General features: G+C 48.4%; 1 protein-coding gene across 1 annotated transcript in view; it reads right to left on the reverse strand.

Moving 5' to 3' along the window:
- Positions 1 to 11,212, reverse strand: part of PDZRN3 (PDZ domain containing ring finger 3) — a 247,078-nt gene extending 235,866 nt beyond the window's left edge. The window contains exon 1 of the mRNA XM_027121408.1: positions 10,114 to 11,212. Coding sequence (XP_026977209.1) covers positions 10,114 to 10,836 — 723 coding nt within the window. The 5' untranslated portion in view covers positions 10,837 to 11,212. The remainder of the gene's footprint in view (positions 1 to 10,113) is intronic.
- Between the last annotated feature and the right edge of the window lie 8,079 nt (positions 11,213 to 19,291).

Raw genomic sequence — 19,291 nt, forward strand, 5'->3', positions numbered from 1 at the left:
GCTATTACATCCACGTGCACGTTCCTCCTTTCCCCAAGTCTGGAAAAAGAGCAGCACATTCTTGGAGGACTGCACAAGTGCCAGGAGACAGATTTTATCCTGGAGGTAGTGGGAGAGAGACATGATAAAGAACACGAGGGGAGCAGCTCGGCGTGGACCTTCGGGGGGCATGGAGGTGGCACGGGCAAAGGGTGCTGACCAGACGGCTGTGCGGCACGAGGAGGGGAAATCGGACACAGGACACCCCAGGCCCGGAGGGAGATGGCCTTGGGAGCAAAGGGGGCGGGGGAACAGATGGTGGCTCGCAACAGGACAGGAGAAACATCCAGTCCAAGGAAGTGTGGGCTTGGATACGGACAGTGGAGGGAGGAGTGTGGGGCACAGGATACCCAGGTATTTGCTGAGACACCTGGACACCTCCCAGTTCTATCGGATGAGTGAGTCTTGATGGGCTGGGAAGAAAACAAAAAGAAAACAAAAGAAACAACAAAACTGGAAATGAGATAGCTCTTCCTAGAGCCGCCCTCTTCCTGAATGGCAGGGTCTCTTCCCTTCCGGAGCCAGGACTCAGGAGGGAGAAGCGCTCTCACCAAGAGCCCGGGGTGGGGGATGGAGAAGGAAGATGCCTTCATATCCTGGAGTCCAGTGCCAGCACTGCCTCCTTGGGAGAAGGGGCACGAAGCTCTAACAGATGCTCAGCACCCTGTCTCTACCCCAGAATCCAAACCTAGTGGACAGTCAGGCCCCTAGTGAAGTGTAGGGTCTCCCTGGGAGATGCTTAGGTCTTTAGGATTGAGAAAGGGCAGAGATAGAGTAACCCTGGAGAAGCGGGTGTGGCATGAGCCATCCACAGCCAGTAAGTTACAAGCAGAAATAGAAGCTCCAAGTTCAGGAACATACACTAGATTCTGCTGAAAATAAGCTTGGCTATCATATTCAAACGTGTAACTACCGATCAGTGTTAAAATCACCCAATTTGTAATCTGCTCCACTCAAGGTCTAACTGGACAAGAATTTGGGGGGGGGGCATAAAAGCCACAGCGAAAAAGCAGAATTCAAATGTACTTTGTCAAAGAGACACCTCAAGGTGGCTGCTTTTAAGTCCAAGAATGCAAACTGTCTTCTATGGTAGAGTCCCTCTTCCTTTCAGCGTCACTCTGTCACTGTTTTCCTCGAACAATCCAGCCTCAGAAGCTTGGACGCCAGCCATCTCCTAAGCGGTGTGGCAGCCCCCAAAGTCCATCGTGCCGCTGTCAACGTGGATTCTTTCTAAAAACTCCTTTCCGCCCAGTGACGGGTGTTCCTTGATTACTGCTGTTGTGGGACTTGTAGCCGAGAACGGGCTAGACTGGAAAGCTGCCCGGCGGGTTGTGAGAACTGTAATTGACTGACCACTAGTCTGTGTATCTGGGGTGACACAACACCTCTCAGCCTCAGATTATGCAAAGCTCCCAGAGACTCGCACAGCTGGGAAACAGCTCTGTCTGTTGACTAGTGACAAGAGAGCGCAAAAATGTGGAGGGGCGGGGCTGGGGGGACCGGGAGGCAGAGATGGCTGCCAGAAATGCTGTCCTAAAGAGAATGGGGATGCCTTCTCTCCCCGCACCAAGATGTTTCTGTCCTCTTCGTTGGTCAAACTATGTTTTTAATGAGGAAGCAGCTTGGACCAAGCCCTCCCTGTCATTCCAACTTCAGTTCTAAAAGAAGGGATTCTTGGAGGAAGAACAGAAGGGGGAAACTGTTCAAGTCCAAGACCGAAGGCAGTCGTGGGAATGACGCTTGAAAATGAATTGGAAACGGAGGAGACAGTCCACTGAAGTATTGGCGGTGTTTATCTGTCACCAGAATAGGTGCAGAGAGGATGAAAAGAGACAAAGGGCAAGGGAAACTGGCAGAGAGGAGCAAAGGTATAGCTTTTATGGAGCTATAATATCTACAGAACGGGATATATTCACCCACGGCCAAAGATGTTTCTGAACCTAAGACATTAAGATTGTCAGCGCTGCCCTAGGCCAAGAATATACACATATTTAAAGCTGCTGCTATATTTAGATAACCTAAGAAATCCCTCAGTCTACTTCTCTATCTCCATGAGTTTGATTTCAAGTCCGTATCTCTCATTTCTATCATCCGCTCATCTGCTTTTCTGGTGAACGCCCACAAGCGACGCTTTCACCGACATACGGACAAGAACAAACCGAATCAAGGTGCGGCAGCATTTTCACATTTCCACTTGACGGACTACAAGGTGATTTCAGTTTCTGAAATGGGATCATCCAACTACCCAACCTGGAGCATTTTCTTGTCCAAATCGGCAACAAAGCAAAGGCTACCCAGCTGCGAAGTCCTACATTGTCACTTACAGGAAGGTGGGAGCTTGGCCTGGCCCATCCCTCTTTACCTTTGTTAACTGCAGTTGGACGACTATAAATTCAAGTAAACACACAGTAACCTCATCTTATTCGCGCCTTTGGCCTCCTCCTTTACACCTTAGCTCAGAGCTGCTACCCAGATGCAGTGAACTTGACTTGAATATCCCTCTCTCACAAAGTTTCCAGCACTGACAAGCAGTCAGAGAAGAGAAAGACAGAGATTCTGGTCACCCAAGGGCATTCCATGGCTTGCAACGAGCCTGTAATCCTTCGAGTAAAAATCCCCTTCCTTCTTCTCTATGAAACCGTCTCCAATTTCTAATGTTTCCTCAGTGATTTACTTGAAGAACATCCCTAAACCTATAGGTACTGAATAAACATTCACTTAATGAATGTTCAACAAATGCTTGGTAAGCCTTACTGTGCACATTGCGTTCATCACCTAACCCTAATGCCAGTCCTATCAGCATTACCCCATTTTGGAGATGAGGCAATTAAGGCTTAGAGGAGGTTAGAAGATCCTCCCAGAGATGCTCAACAACAAGGCAGAAGGAGCACAGGCTGTCACCAACTCCAGGGTCTGATACTCATCACAGGACAGCTCAGTTCAGGGTACCCTGGAGCTGCTGGTAACACATCCAACCCTGACCCACAACCTTAAAGCGGCTTCACCCCCTTCCTGATCCACGTGCAGCAAAGACAGAGGGCACCTGACAACAGCTTCCAGCAAAATTCTAGGGCTGACCCCTCTGCCCAGGAATCATTTCTGCACACCCGTCCCCCTCTGCCAGGGTAAAAGCTATCCAACCACCCCTCCTGGAGAAGGGGCTGCTGCAGGGCCCACGTGCACACAGGCTGCACGCGGCTCCGCCCCTTAGGCTCCTTGTAAACAGACATACGGGATAGGGGAGAAAGATGGACGCTCGGGTCCATCTGTTAGTTATTTCTTTACAAGGGTAATCATTATGTTACACCACTTCCCTTTCTTATTGGAACAGGCTTATTAGAACACCATTAGTCTGGGGGGACAGAGGTGACCCGCGGCTAAAAGGCTTCGCTGAGCAAAGAACAGCAAGACGTGTTGTTTTCAAAGGCACAAGTGGGTGTCTGACTGATCCAGGGGTGAAAGCCACTCAAGTTCCCCTTTGCACCCAGCGGTGCCTATCGCAGCGCCTGAAACGCAGTGTGTAAGCATGTGAGGAGCTGGACTGAAAGAACACATTTGGAAGCATTTCATTTACTTCCTACCATCAACCACTCTTTAACTTACTAGGTTCGAAATTAAGGAGATGAGGCGTGATTCCATCCAGGACACCACCTCTTTTCTCTTCTTTTTCTTCCCTTTCCCTTTCCCTCCCTTCCTTCTTTCCTTTCCTTCCTTCCTCTCTTTCTTCCTCTAACTCTCTTTTACAGGCAGAACCTGTTTTGTTTTATACTGCATGTATACTTTCAGAACTCTGAAAACAAGAATTACAGCGTGGGGTGAACACACCTCATCACCATGGACCAGAAGCCATCAGACCAACTAAACGGAGGCAGAAAATGATGCTGGGAAAGCTGTTTAATCTTTGGAGGCTCTCTTTTTCCATCTGTAATACGAAGGGTAATGGGCTGTGGGTACTAACCTCACAGAGTCTTCCTGAAGATGCACCCACATCTCTAACCCGCACAGTGCTTGCACGTATAGTAACAGTCCTTTGGAAACCCTGTATGAGACTTTGGAGGGGACTCTGCCTCAGGAGAAAATCCTGTTCTTATTTTGGTAACAGCCTGGAGTCGGGTGCTGAGTTCAAATCTCAGCTCTACACTTAGAATCTGTGTAACTTCTGGCCTTAACCTAGCTGTTTGATAATGTTTTACAATCCTCCTCTCTTACCAAATGAATGAGATGGGGAAGCTAATGTGTGTACATACACAATGTACCCTAAGTGCACGGCACCCAGTAAAACTCAGTGAATGTTACTTCCTTTCCTTTTAAGCTCCTTAGTCTACAGCCAACACAAAACCACCTTATAAATAGATTCTCTCACATCAAGTATTTTTACAGAGGAGCAAACATCATCTGTGAACTCAGAAAGAATCACTTACAGATAAACGGCAACAGAGTTCCCAATTCAAATTATTCAGTTATGATCATTCAAGCCAGTGTAGCTGGGTAACATATTTGTAAGCCAAATCCTAATTTTCTTTATAAATCACTGAAATGAAATGGACACAACAACCCACAATTCCTTTAGCTGAACTGGGCTGTTCTGTAAGATACACCATGGAATGGCCACTTGCTGACACTTTTCAGAAACAGAAAAGACACTGAACTATGAACATTCTAATAGATACATTTCCAACTGTGTGGACATCTGGAACACCTTTTCATACAATTGTCTATTAGATTCACTTATCTCCAGGAGTTCTGAAATGGACAAAATCGTTTCTGGGATTTGGGAGTTTACACAAATGGATCTGGGGAAACAAAAGCATACCTCCCACAAGCCTGGAAACAATTTTGTTAACTTGCAGGTCACGGAAAAACTCGTTCTTTTTTAAGAGTGCGCTAACAAGCTCACTCTTGGTTAGCAATCTGAAAAGTTTCGAGGGCTGACAAGACAGCCCCTTGGATCTTGAATTTATTCACTGAACAAAGACATATCGAGAGTTCACAGGGTACACGGTAATCGAACTGGTGCCGGGATACGCAGCCCTGAAGAACACACACGTGGTCCTTTATTGTCCTTCACAGACAATGAACAGCTCTTCCCATTATTCACTTACACCTGTGATGAAGGCCATGCAGGCAGAGCACCAAGGTGAGAGTCTCAGGGCACCAGACCTAGTCTGTGAGGTCAGAGAGGGCTTCCCACAGGCCCTGATGCTTGAGCTGGGATGGGAAGGACAGAAAGGTTATCTAGTCGGGGGCAAACCCTAAGAGCTGACAGAAAGGCAGGGGCTAGAAGGGGAGAGTTGGAAAACTTGCCAGTTACCTAACAATGAGCAACTGGAAAGACTATTCCAAGGAGAAAAAAGAGCAAGTGCAAAGGCCCAGGGGCAAGAAGGAGCTCAGGGACATATTCACGGACCTGCCAGAAGCCAGTGAACCTGGGAAGAGAGACTAAAGGGGAGAAGAGTACAGGCAGGTGGAGGCCAGCAGGACCCAGAGTGTGCTTGGCCTTATATCCACCCAAGAGGAACTCAAGGCAGAGCAGGGTTGAAAGAAGAGTGACATCAGATTTCCATTTCTAAGAAATGATTCCCAGCTCGAGGTAACTGGAGGGGAGCAGGAAAATACATAGAGGGAGCAGCTGTGATCTAGGCAAGAGATTATGCGGGTTGAGACCAAGGATGATTTTTGTCCCACAGGGAACAAGGGCAGTGTCTGGAGCTATCTGCAACTGTCACGACGTGAGGCATGCTTCTGACATCTAGCAGGTAGAGGCCAGGGATGCCGCTACACATCCCATAATGCACACACTACCTTCCCCACAACACACACACAACCAAGAATTATTCACCCCAAGATTCTAATAGTGCTGAGGTCAGGACACCCTGGTTTGGACCAAGGTCATCTTCTGATGGGACTGGAGAGCAATGAACAGATTCAAGAAGTGTTTAGGAGGTATAATCCACCTGATTTAATGACAGACTGGAAGTAGGGCTACAAGAGCAGAAGCTATCAAGGCTGGGTCTCAAGTTTCTCAACAATTCCAAGGCAAGTTACACCCAGAACTTTCTCTTTCCCAGAAAGCCAAACAAGTTTTTTGCTGTGGAATGCCTTTGTTCTTAGAATCAGGTGGACAAGTCAGGGTAGGAAACTGAGGCTGGGAGCCCAACTCTTTAACATCCTCAAGCATAGCATCACCAAGTCTGCTGTAGCCCAGATGAGGCTTCACATTGGTTCCAGAAGCCTTTCTGGACCATGTTACCTATCATATAACTGCTAGGCAGTCTGGGTTTTAGAACTTCACCCTGGTCTTTCAAAAAACGTTCAGGGGGCTTCCCTGGTGGCGCAGTGGTTGAGAGTCCGCCTGCCGATGCAGGGGACGCGGGTTCGTGCCCTGGTCCGGGAGGATCCCACGTGTGCCACAGAGCGGCTGGGCCCGTGAGCCATGGCCGCTGAGCCTGCACGTCCGGAGCCTGTGCTCTGCAACGGGAGAGGCCACAGCAGTGAGAGGCCCGTGTACCGCAAAAAAAAAAAAAAAAAAAAAAAAAGTTCAGGAAGGGGTGTTGAGACGATGATCAGTAAAATCATAACTGTGTGAAGACCAACATGTGTTGATCTATATCTGTACTTGAGCCCACACTCCTTGCTTAGCTGAGTAGCTACCTAAAATGTGATAGGTGGCCCAGCATGAGCTGGTAGCTTGTTAGAAATGCAGAACCTCACGCCCCATACCAGCCCTGATGGATCAGAATTGCTAAGGGTAAGAATGTGCGATTTAACAAGCTTTCCAGGTGATCCCAATCATCTGAAGGTTTGCGAAGACCTGTTCCAGCTCACCTTGTAGGGCAGGAGAAACAATGCCTAAGTAGGTCCAAACCCTAAATGCTCAGCTGGTATCAAAAGTCCGAAACCTTATATTATTTAAATAATGCCAGATCATTTTATGGAACAAGTTCTAGGCCTTGAGGAAAGGGTATGGAAAAATCTTCTGAGTCTTTCTTATCTACTTCAGCTTGTAACAGAGAGGTAAATGATAGGACTTTAAAAAAAAATAATAAAAGTGTTGTGCATGCGAGTTTCCAAGCAATATAAATCCTTCTGCTTTTTAGAAGAGAATAAACAGTACCCAGCAGGAGCAGAGAGTCTGGCCAATGAAATAAACAAGTTCTTAAACAAGCTTGCAGTGGGAGGGGTCCGTCTGGCAGGCGCTGGAAAGCAGAAGCTTTCCACAAGGGCCACTGAGGGTTAACCAAAAGGCAAAAGGAGCGAGCTTCCCCCTAAGGCCTGAGCTGGGACCAGCCAGGGTCTGAGGCCAGAAAAATGAACTAGTGCAGCTTTCAGGCCAGGCCATTCTTGGCTGTCCTCAGGCCCAGCAATGAGGTCCATAAAAGTCCCAAGCAGCGCTCCAACTCCAGAAGGAAACTCTCTCTGTAAGCTCAAAAAGCAACATCTTGTCCCTAAGCTTAATGCCCTGATGAGCCAACTGACTCACCCAACAGAGCTTCAAAAACTTGCACAGTTTTGATTCAAGTATCGTATTTTTGATTCCGAGACGGAGTTTACCCAAACACTCCAGAAAGAAAACAGAAAGGCAAGAAGAAATAATAAACTAGCTTCACAATGAATGATGTATAAACTCTGGGGGAGTGAATGGCTTATTTATAAATAAGCATCACTTAAAACTATGCAGGAAGTCCAGATGACAGCATAAACAGGAGAAACTCCGGAAACTCCTTCACCCCAAACCCGGCGCCTGCTTGAAGACCCAGCTTTGCCCCTTGCTTTGGTGACTCGCAAGCTCACGCCAGTCTTTTGTACGCCTGTGCGGTCCTGGGTGAGCCTCAGAGCTGTAAATATTTGCCCTTCGCCCAGAGCCGGCCAGCTGCTGAGGCTGCTGCTGACAGACAGGCCAGGGGCCAGGATGGGGTGGAGGTGGGGAGGGGGGAGTCGGAAAACTGGCAGACCGGGTGTGCGCTGTGGAAGAGGGGGCTGGGAGAGGGCAGGGAGAGGCAAAGCACACAAGCAGACACAGGCCCCTGGGGGCCCCTCAGGCAAATACATTCCCCAGAATGGCAGCGGCAATGGCCCACGTCCCTCCCCAGCTGGTGAAAATGTGGCCTTTGCAGTCAGGGAAATCTTGGTTCTCATCTTGTGACTGTGCCCCACTCAGAGTACAGGTGACGACACATGGAGACATTTCTGGTTGTCACCACTGGGCAGGGGGCGGTGCTACTGGTATCCAGTGGGTAGGGGCTAGGGATGCCGCTCAACATTTAACAATGCGAGCTTCTCTGGAGGCGCAGTGGCTGAGAATCTGCCTGCTAATGCAGGGGACACGGGTTCGAGCCCTGGTCTGGGAGGATCCCACATGCCGCGGAGCAACTAGGCCCGTGAGCCACAACTACTGAGCCTGCGTGTCTGGAGCCTGTGCTCCGCAGCAAGAGAGGCCGCGATAGCGAGAGGCCCGCACACCACGATGAAGAGTGGCCCCCGCCTGCCACAACTAGAGAAAGCCCTCACACAGAAACGAAGATGCAACACAGCAAAAATTAATTAATTAATAAAAACTCCTACCCCCAACATCAAAATATATATATATTTTTTTTTTTTGACAATGCACGGGACGGCCTCCCATAACAAAGAATTTTGGGGCCCAAAATGTCAAAACACCCCAAGGTGGACAATTGAGGTAGAACCTGAATGCCAGCTCTGAACGAGTTCTATGACCTGAGCCTGCTTTCTCATCTCAGAGGATTAAATACGGAATGCCTCCGAAGTGCTTTGCCACAGTCTCTGGTACATAATAAACCCTCAGTAAATGGCACCTGTGGTTACACTGGGAGGCAACACGATAGTGCTCGCGAACTTGGTCACCTGTGGGTTCAGAAACCAATTCTGGCACCTAGAAGCTGTGACTCAGGCATCTGACCGCGTCTCACTGGTCCTGAGCTTTCCTCACCTACAGAACGAGAAGCAACGAAGCAACGTGCCTCCCTTACTTGATTACAAAGGAAACAGCTGAGAAGCAGAAGTGCTTAGAACGGGGCCTGGAGCAAAGCAAGCCTCCAGTAGTGGTGGCTGTTACAATTTCACCAACTCCCAGCACAAGGGGATGGCTTACAAGGGGAGGAGGTTAAAGGTAAGTGCAGGGGATACTTGCTGAGCGTTGACTTTCCACCAGGCACCGTGCTAGATCCTTTTCACATGTTCTCTCCCTGAAGTGGGTAAACGAGCTATTTTACATTTAGGGAAATGGAGGCACCTGGGGGTTAAGCCACAACATGACTCAGCTGTTTAGCCAAGAGCCCAGATTCGAGAACAGTTCTAATTCCAGAGGCCTCACCGTCAATTATTACTTTGTATTTGGTGGTGGTCCCTTTACTGCTTTCTGGAATTCTTTCAATCCCTGGAGGAATACTACAGAAGGGGCCTGTGTTTCACCCCCCGTGTCACATCTCTAGGGCCACACTTTCCAACTTGAGGGAGCGTGAGCTGCTAGCTCAAGGTCAGCCGTTTAGTTGGCAGCAAAGCCCACGTCGGAATCCAGCTATTACTCCGGAGGCCTCTCCGCTGGCAGCCTTCTTAACTTAATCTACACGGGCCGTGGGCTCCTTTTATTCTTTCTGGAGCTCCTGAGGGTGCATGGATATAGCTCACGCCGTGTGTCAGTATCTTATCCTGTGCGTCACGTGTACAGGAGCCATGTTTCCCAACCTCCAAAGAGGCTAAGCGACTTCCCCGAGATCACCCACTGGTCTGCAGCACAGCCTTTGCACACTTCTGACTCTGGACCCACACTCATTCTTACTCTGCGCTGGTCGCGGATTCCTTTGAGTCTTTCCAGAACCCCTGAAGCTGCTGAAGCTATACTTCACCCTGAGTCTAATCTGTCAAAGGACCACAGTTCCCAAGTTTAGACCGATTCCCCGACCTTGCTCACGGTGATCTATTTGGCAAGCAGTGTCGGAAGAGGGAGGCAGAGATGCTCCCGGGCAGCTCCCGGGACCCCAGTGCCCAAAGGGACTGGGAGGCGCCCCGGGGACCCAGGAGCCCGGCAGGGGGGCGGGGCGGGCGGCGGGTGCCTACCTTGCCGCCGGGCGGCGTGGCCACGCAGCGGCTGAGCGAGTCGAGGCGTGCGCTGTACTCGGTGAACTTCTTCTGGTAGCGCAGAGCGGTCATCTGCAGCTCCAGCTGGGCGGCGGCCAGCTGTGCCACCAGCGACTTCTCGCGCTTGCCCGCGCGCAGCGCCTCCTTCTTGAGCGCCTTGTGCAGCGCGCCCAGGCGGGCCTGCAGTGCGCCGTTGTGCGCCCGCAGGGCCCGCGCGCAGCAGTGGCCGCCGGCGCGCTGCTCGCCGTGCGTCAGGGGCAGCCCGCAGCCCTCCTGGCAGCGGCCCACCGGCCGCGCGTCGCACGCGTCGCGCATGTGCGCCTCCACGTCGCGCCGCAGCAGCACCTGGCCGCAGCCCGCGTGGCGGCAGCGAGCGGGCGCGAAGTCGCAGCGCTCGAGGTGCTCGGGCAGCTGTTGCAGCTTGACCACCCGGCCGCAGCCGCGCGCCGCATGCGCGCACTTGATGTCGAGCTTGAGGATGAGGCGCTTGAGCGGCAGGACGTGGTTGAGCTCCTTGGCCGAGAGGCGACCGCGGCAGCGCGCCGGGCAGCTGCCCTCCTGCACCACCCAGGGCAGCACGCAGCCGGCGCAAAAGACGTGGCCGCACGGCGTGGTCAGCGGGTCCTCCAGGACCTTGTGGCACAGCGCGCACTTCAGGTCCGGGTCCACGTCGCCGTCGAAGCGGTCCAGCTCGAAGCCCATGGTGGCGGCCGGGGCCCGGGGTCGCCGCCGGGCGGCCGGCCGCCCCCTCCTTCCCTGCGAGGCAGCCGAGACGCGCCGGCTGCGCCGCCCGCTCTCTCGCTGGCTCTCCCCGGACTGAGCCTAATTGCTCCAGACTTCCTCGGAAAATGCCCGAGGAACAGAACTCCTCAGCCGTATTTGCGAGAGCGCGTGCGCACGCACATCCTACCTCGGCTGCCTCCCGCCCGCCCCCTGCAAAAGGGAGGAGGACGGGTGGCGAAGGAGGGTAGGAAGACCCAGAGGCTCGCCAAGGAGACTGGCCCGCCCAGGACGCCAGCCTGAGCCTTTCTCTCCGGAAACTCCACTCCGCTCTCTTGCAGTTTTCGCTATGGGAGACAAAATGCCAGCCGAGAAAAGCTCACTAGGTTAGGCGCAGAGGGTGCTGCTGTCGCCCAGACGAGTTTTCCTGGGGCCCCTTCCGGGCCAGATCACGACTTTTTACTCCCTTCCCCTGCCTCCTCTTTTTGTGGCTGATTACAGAGAGCGAAAAATATCGCGGGGCCCGCTATCTCAGCATTTACGGTCTTTATTTATTTATTTCATTCCGGGGAAAGTTACAGAGCCTGCGGGACGCTCCTGTAACTACAGGTCCCACCAGAGGTTCAGCGGACCCGGAGGTTTGCCAGGCCAAGGTTTCCAGAAGCAGAGGGCGAATCTACGAGGGCCAGTTTTGGGGGACGAGAGCTGCTCGCCGGCTGCCAGCGTGGGAGAAGCTGCCGAGCTGGCTCCGTTCACTTCACCTAATACCTCTGAAGTGTCTGCACTAAAGTGTGGCTTGCACTGTGCTGGGCCCTGATAAATCGGTTCCTTTAAAAATCATCAGTACAATATTGTGAGAGAGCGTCGTACTTAAAACTAATTTTCCCCCACTACAAAAGAAGTAACGCTGGTCTTACAGCATTAAAAACCGCACAAGTGTAGAACTTGGAGAAGTTCCCCATAATCACCCCCACAATCATGTGAACTGCGTTCCTTCAGTTTTGTTTTTTTTCCTATGTATGCACTTTGTGATATTTCCATTCTCCAGTTGAGGAAATTCAGGCTGAGAGAAGGCAAAAAATAAAATACTCTTGAAGGCCCCGAGAGCAGTCTTTCTCACATTTTAATGTGGACGCAGATTCTGATCCGGTGGGTGTGGGGTGGAGTCTGAGAATCTCCTTGTTAAAAGAGCCTCCACCTGGTGCCGATGCTATTAGTCAATGGATTTCCACCTGATTGGGAAGTGGCCATCCATGAATCTGGACTTTTTTCTTCTGCTGGAGGGTAGCTTCAAGCAGGGCAGTTCTCAGCAACAGTCCTGAGTGTTGAAGAAATACTTTGGGATTCCAACTTAGGTGATCAGTTCATAGCATCACCCGTGGATTTCCTGTTTTGTTTTCTGTTTTTTCCCTCTCCCCTGGCTCTCGATGGCTGAGAAACATCCAGCCAACATTCGTAAGAAAGAAGAATCAAGCTATGGCATTCTCATCTGGAATGTGCTGCTAGATCCTGAAGAATGAAGTGGAAAAGTTGCATCTCTGTGTTTAGTGTGGCTCTGGGGTTTGCAAAGTGGAATGACAGCACCCATTTTGTCTAATTGCTTTTACTTCTCTCCTTTATATGGCTGCGAAAGCCCCATGACCGTCACTACTTAACTGTTTCACCAGAGTGAAAGGGTTGTGTTGATGTCCACAAGGATTACTTGTTTTGAATCGACCTTTAGAAAGTTGTCACTGGGCTTCCCTGGTGGCGCAGTGGTTGGGAGTCCGCCTGCCGATGCAGGGGACGTGGGTTCGTGCCCCGGTCTGGGAAGATCCCACATGCCGCGGAGCGGCTGGGCCCGTGAGCCATGGCCTCTGAGCCTGTGCGTCCGGACAGTGTGCTTTCATCAGTGTTGGTTGCATTTGTTGTCTATTTGTGGTAGGGGCTTTCGTTTAATTGCTTAAATCAATTAATGCATTCCTTTGCAAGTTCTAGAGGTGGAATATAATTGGCCTTTGTTCAGATAAGCATGTTCCAGAAATCCTCCTTCAGTGTACTTATTAAGCTGCTCACAGGTTCTCAGATAATGGGTAAGAAACACATTCTTTCATCAAAGGTGTGTGGGCCTGTCAGTTTCACGAGGTGGGCTAGTGTCAACAGGGTGATAATCTTCAAACCAAACTGGTTTTGAGAAACGACGAAAGCGCATCATACGCCATAAATGGGAAATGACTGCTTACTTTGGGTGTAGGCTTCTCTGCAGACTTGTTCCCCCCCATCCCCACCCTGTTGCCAAATGAGAGGCTGTTGATGAAATGCTACAGCTGAGGCCACAGAAAAGCTACAGCAGACTGTGGACTGGCCTCTTTCGGCACAAGAAAAAGAAAAGTCTGTCTAAACCATCCTCGCTGGTTAATTTTAGAAGCAAAATTCTTGGAGGTCAGAAAAAAAAAAAAAAAAAGACTCCTAGAATGTCAGAGTTGGCAGATCCTGCATACTATTTAGTGGCTGAATTTAATAGGGGAATTGAGAACCAGAAAGGTTAAAAGAAAGACCAGTTTAAGGACAAGTTTTCTCAGTTCTGCTTTCAGTCAAGTAATAGTTTGTCCTGTGCGTTGTAGGATGTTCAGCAGCATCTCTGGTTAGATGCCGGTGGTTACCTTCCCCACCCCCGCAGTGGTGTCAACCAGACATTGCCAGTGTCCTTGGGAGGTGAAACTGCACTGGGTTGAGGCTGAGAACCACTGGTTTGGGGCAGCCTTTCATTCATTGCTAACGTCAGACAGTGCTGGCAGCCCGTGTCCTCTGCTGGCTGTGGAATGACCTAATGAATGCAGCATAGTGAGAGAGGTGTTACCTTGAAAAGTTGGGGCACCACAGTAATACACATGAATACAAATGGTAGGAAGCTAAACGTTTGGTGTGGCAAGTCATCTGAGAAAAGTAGCTGGTTGTTCTGCCATGGATTAGATACTTACTCAGGTGTCTCAGAAGCAGCTGAATGTTGATGAAGGGGTGATTCCTTGTGGACAAGAGCATCAGTCCCTTTGCAAATGATTCTTACAGCTTCCGCCATCTCTGCCATCAACGCTTCCTTTTACGGTCTGATTCTGCACTTTCTAACCAAGGCGTGGTCCCAAGCCTAACAAAAATGCAATATTCCCTGTCACTCCGATTTAGATTCTGTTCTTGACTTTCCGTTCCATCAACCTGTTTATTCAGAAGATGATGATAATAATGTCTACCATTTTTGAGCTGCTACTCAGTGCCGAGCATTGTCCTCACCAGTTGACCTTCATTATTTCATTACTTCTCACAGCACATCAAGAGGCAGATGTCTTGTTGGCCCATTTTACAGATAAAGAAACTGAGGTTTACAGAGGTTATGTAGTTATCAGAATGGCAGTCAGTAACATAGACAGAAGGATTCCAGCACCCTCCCTCTTAATGTCTGTGAGCACATGCTTCCTCCTCCACAACCCCTAACTGGGGACTTATTATCTTACAAATGGTACAGATAATCACTCCACACCTCCAACATTACTCATCTCCTCTTTCCCTCTATCAGTCCTCAGTTTCCCCTGGGCTTTAGATAACTTGCGGGTTCAGTATTGGAGAAAGCAAAAAAAAAAAAAAAAAGCAAGTTTTTCTCTTCTTGTTTTTGGTGGCTTCCCTAGGCTTAAATATTCGTACTCCACTAGCTGAAATAGCACCAGACAATTAGATTAATAAGCATCTTTTTTTTTTAACCAAATAGAAGTACCACCAGAGAGTAGTAAGTTATATCTGTCATCCACAAACAAGTGTGAAACATCTCAATGAGATTGCTTGTCCCCTACCATAGCCAATGTCACCCATTCTGGGGCCCAGGAGATTCATTTAGCCTTTCGTAGGGAGAAGAATAGGTAATTTTTGACCCTGGAGACTTTGGAAGACTTGGGTTAGTCAGGATGACCTATCACAGTGGATGCACTGGACAGAGAACAGGAAGAGTTGGGAAAACGCTTCCTACAAATTTGTGCAAAAGTCTAATGCTGCACATTGGCAAGGCCTCCATCGCTGTCTCTCCAGATGGGATTAGCTTCTGCAGCACCATGTACATTCCTTGGTGTAACACTCATCACTCTTGAAATCTCTGAATTTATCTAGTAGTTATTTATTTAGTGGATACTATATGCTAGGCAGGTGCTCTTCGGGCACAGCGGTGACATGGGTAAACACGATGGGCGATGGTGCCTTCCTGAGCCCTCGTTCCAGGCTGGGCAGAAGGAAGCATCCAGAAACAAAGAGCTTCCTGAGACAACAGTGGGGTGGGATACCTTCTCTAGAGCAGGGCTGCTCCAAGTGTAGCCAGAGGCACAGGCATAACCCTGGAGCTTCTTGGAAATGCACAGTCTCAGGCTTCACCCAGGACCTACTGAGTCAGGACCTGCATCGTAACAATATCCCCAAGAGATTGGTGTGCACTTGAAATTTGAGAAGCTCTGCTATAAAGACCATAAACCAAGCCGATGTGCTGGAGAGAAATTAGAGGAGGCTGTTCCCAATAGAAAAGTCTGCTTAGAGGAAATGAGATGTTGCTTGAAAGATGAGATGGGCCAGCAACAGTCAGCAGGAGATTCCAGGCGGAGAAGCAACAGAAAGTGCAGTGGTCCACAGGGAGTCAAGCTCTTGGTTTACTGAAGTTGGACAGAGCATGCCTGGAACTTACAACAGGCTGAGAAGGGGGGAGAACGAAATCAGATAAGGGTAGAAAAGTCGGCAGGAGCCAGACATCCAGGGGGTTGCAGGGCGTACATAGTAAGGAGTGTGAATTGCTTTTAGGAGCGCTGGACAGACGGCACTGAAGGGTTTTGGGTGGTAGAGGAGCACATTTGGTCAAAGTCTAGTTCTCGCCGAACGTTCTATTAGACAGTCGGGGCCTCGTGTCCACATTCTATCTCACGTATGTAACACTTAATTCATGTTGAATTAAGACACTTAATTCATGTTGAACAAATAAGCGTTCCCACTCCCTGCTCCATGTAAGTTCCTACTCCTAGGATCCCAAGCACAGGCTGATGCTAACAGCATGAGTATCTGTGTCACAGGATGGGTTAAACAGGCCTCTGTGGCCTCTTTGGAGTACGTATCATTACTCAGAACATTGTTCCCAGAACAAAATTTATCCTGATATTGGGAACAACCAAATCCCATAGGAATAGCTGGACCATGGTCTGGTTGTGAACTGGCAGGCTTTGCACAGAAAAAGTGTGTGTACGACAAATATGATCCTACATGGCATTGTAGACATTTGGAGCTGGAAGACACCTTCTCTTTTATTCCACAAATACTTACGGAACAACTATCATGTAGAGAACTTAGAAGGAAAGAATATGAAAAAGGACACAGGACCTAACTCCTGCCTTTAGAGCACTTACAAGACCCCCAAGGTGGCCAACTGAGTGAAAGTACAAATAGTTCTAACACAAAAACAAATGTATTAAGTATCTTATCCAGCCCCTACTACTCATTATCTGACGAGGAAACAGAAGTTCAAAGAAGTTAGATGACTTTCTAAATATTTATGATGAAACATAATGTCGTTGGAGATACCCTGCACCCCAGTTCAGTGGAGAGAGAACTGGACTAAGTGTCAGGAGACGTGTGTGACACTGATCAGTGAGTGGCCTGGGATCCGTTATGCGAGTTTATGTAAATATGAATGTGTATGTATAGGCAATTGAATTAGGATAAGCAAACCCCAAATTCTCAGACACCTCACGCTGAAGAATTTTTTTTTTTCACTCTTGTCCCCTGGTGTGGATACCCATGTGGTCACTCAGAGCCCCAGGCCCCTTCCATCTCATGGCTCTGCCCTCCTCAAGTCCTCTCCTCAAAGTCATCTCCACTGAGTCAGCAGGTGGGGAGAAAGAATGAAAGACTTCCATTGACCAGGCCTGGGAATGGCGTACATTACTTCCACCACGTTCTACTGGCTGTAATCTAGTCACAGGGCCACAATAATAGCAAGGAAATCTGGGAAGAGTACTCTAGCTATGTTCCCAGGAAAAAGAAGAATTAGGCTTCGTGAGCAACCAGCCAATATATCCGTGTGTGTGCATACGTATATGTGTGTACATGCTTATGTGTGTATACATACACACACACACGCACGCAGGAAAAAAGAGGATTATGTTGAGCTAATGTAACAGAACATCCAAATAGCCAGGGAATAAACAAGCTAGAATTTTATTTCTCTCTCAAGTAAAACCATATGATTCATACTTTGGAGCCCAAGGCTGATGTAGTAGCTTCCAAGTCACAAGGACTCAGGATTCTTTTATCTTCCTGCTCTAACATCTATACCACCTGGTCTCTATGCTCACTTCATGGACTAGGAGGCCTGCTGCAGAGCCGACAATTCCAGGGCAGAAAAATGGAGGAAGAAAGGAAAGGCCAAAAACGACGACCCCTTACTTAGCCAGCCTTCTTGCAGAGCTTCTCTGGAAGCCCCATCCAACTATGTTCTCTTACAGCTTAACAGCAACCCCTAAATGCAAAAAAGGGAATCTGTGAAATGTAGTCTTTTATGAGGGCACATTGCTTCATGGAATATTAAGAGGGTTTTACCACAAGCTATCACTTCACACTCACTAGGATGGGTAATGTCAAAAAGACAGATAATAACAAGGGTTGGCAAGGATATGGAGAAATCGGAAGCCTCGTGCGGTGCTAGTAGGATTGTAAAATGGGGCAGGCACTTTGGAAAACAGTTTGGCAGCTCCTCAGAATGTTAGACGTTGAGTGACCGTCTGACCCAGCAATTCCACTCCTAGGTATATTCCCAAGAGAACTGAAAATATATATCAACCAAGAACGTATACACGAATGTCTACAGCAGCATTATTCGTGAGAGCCAAAAAGTTTAAACAACCCAAATATCCATCAACTGATAAACATGTAAACAAACTCTGGTGTATCTATGCAATAGAATATCATTTGCCATGAAAAGGAAGGAAGTACTGATTCACGCTATAACATGCATGGACATTGAAAACATTATTCTAAGTGAAAGGAGCCAAACACGAAAGGCCACATAGTGTTTGATTCCATTTATATGAAACCTAGAGACAGAAATTAGATTAGTGCTTGTCACAAGCTAGGGGGAGGGAGAAGTCGGGGGGTGCCCGTAATGAATATGGGATTTCTTTCTGAGGTGATGAAAATATTATAAAATTAATCGTGCTGGTGGTTACATAACTCTGTGAATATACTAAAAGCTACTGAATCATACACTTTAAAAGGGTGAATTTTATGGTTTGTGAATTATATCTCAATAAAGCTATTATAAAAACACAAAAATATTAATAGGGTTCTGTTAGTAAGGAAGAAGGGAATTGTGGATATTAGATACGTAGGTAGTACTCTGCATGTGTCTGTATTCATGCATAAGCTTTTTTTTCAAAATTACATCTATTAAACTAGGGTTGATTTTCTTATGCATACCAAAGGCTATATATTTTTTTAAATTACTGATTTGAATTGCATTAGAACTCTTTTTACCTACAAGGTTTTAACATCTAATTCACAGTGACTCAGGCATTGGGGAAAAAAAAAAAAAAAGACTAGGCCACATCATTGAAAAGTCCTGGAGGTAAGAACGTCTACAGGTATGGCTAAATCCAGGTGTTCACAAGAACACAGTACAAATCTGCCCTGCTTTCCTCTCGGTCGGCTTGCTTCTCAGGCAGGCTCTCCCCACATAGTTATGCAGCCCCTGCAGTCCAGGTTTGCATCTCACCAGCTTCTCAACCCCAGCAGAAAGAGCGTCTCTTTCCTAACAGTTTGAATAAATGTCCTAGGCATTGTTGGCCTGCCTCAGGTCATGTGCCCATTCCTGAACCAGGGAGTGGGGGACAATCACACCCAGACCACAAGAAATGAAGGTAGGGGCGGGAGTGGTTTCCCAAAGAGATGCCAAAAAGCCAAAAAATGGGTGCCTACTACAATCTTATTACAGGACTCATCACTAGTCCTAAAGGGGGAAGAAGCAGCACCTGTAAAATATATGTACACCCGTTGTCTACGAATAAAATTTTAAAAATCCATCAGCCTCCCTAACTGCTATACCCTGATTTGAAGCAATCATCTGTGAAGGGAAAACAAATACACATAACGAGGCAATGTAATGCTCTTTTTTTCAAATTTGTCTTTTAAAAACAGAAAGTTTAATCTCTTACAGTTCTAGAGGTCAAAAAGCCAAAAAAGAGTCCTATGGGGCTAAAATCAAGGTTTTGGGAGGACCGCATTCCTTGTAGAGGCTCTAGGGGAGAATTCTTTTCCTGACCTTTTTCAGCTTCTAGAAGCACCTCACATTCTTTGGCTCACAGCCCCTTCCTCTATCTTCAAAACCAGAAGTATGACATTTTCAAATCTCTCTCTCTCTCTTTTTTTTTTTTTTTTTTTTTTTTTT

This window comes from Aethalodelphis obliquidens, unplaced genomic scaffold (genome assembly GCF_003676395.1).
Source record: "Aethalodelphis obliquidens isolate GAN/ISIS:26980383/991018 unplaced genomic scaffold, ASM367639v1 scaffold22, whole genome shotgun sequence".
Taxonomy (NCBI): Eukaryota; Metazoa; Chordata; class Mammalia; order Artiodactyla; family Delphinidae; genus Aethalodelphis; species Aethalodelphis obliquidens.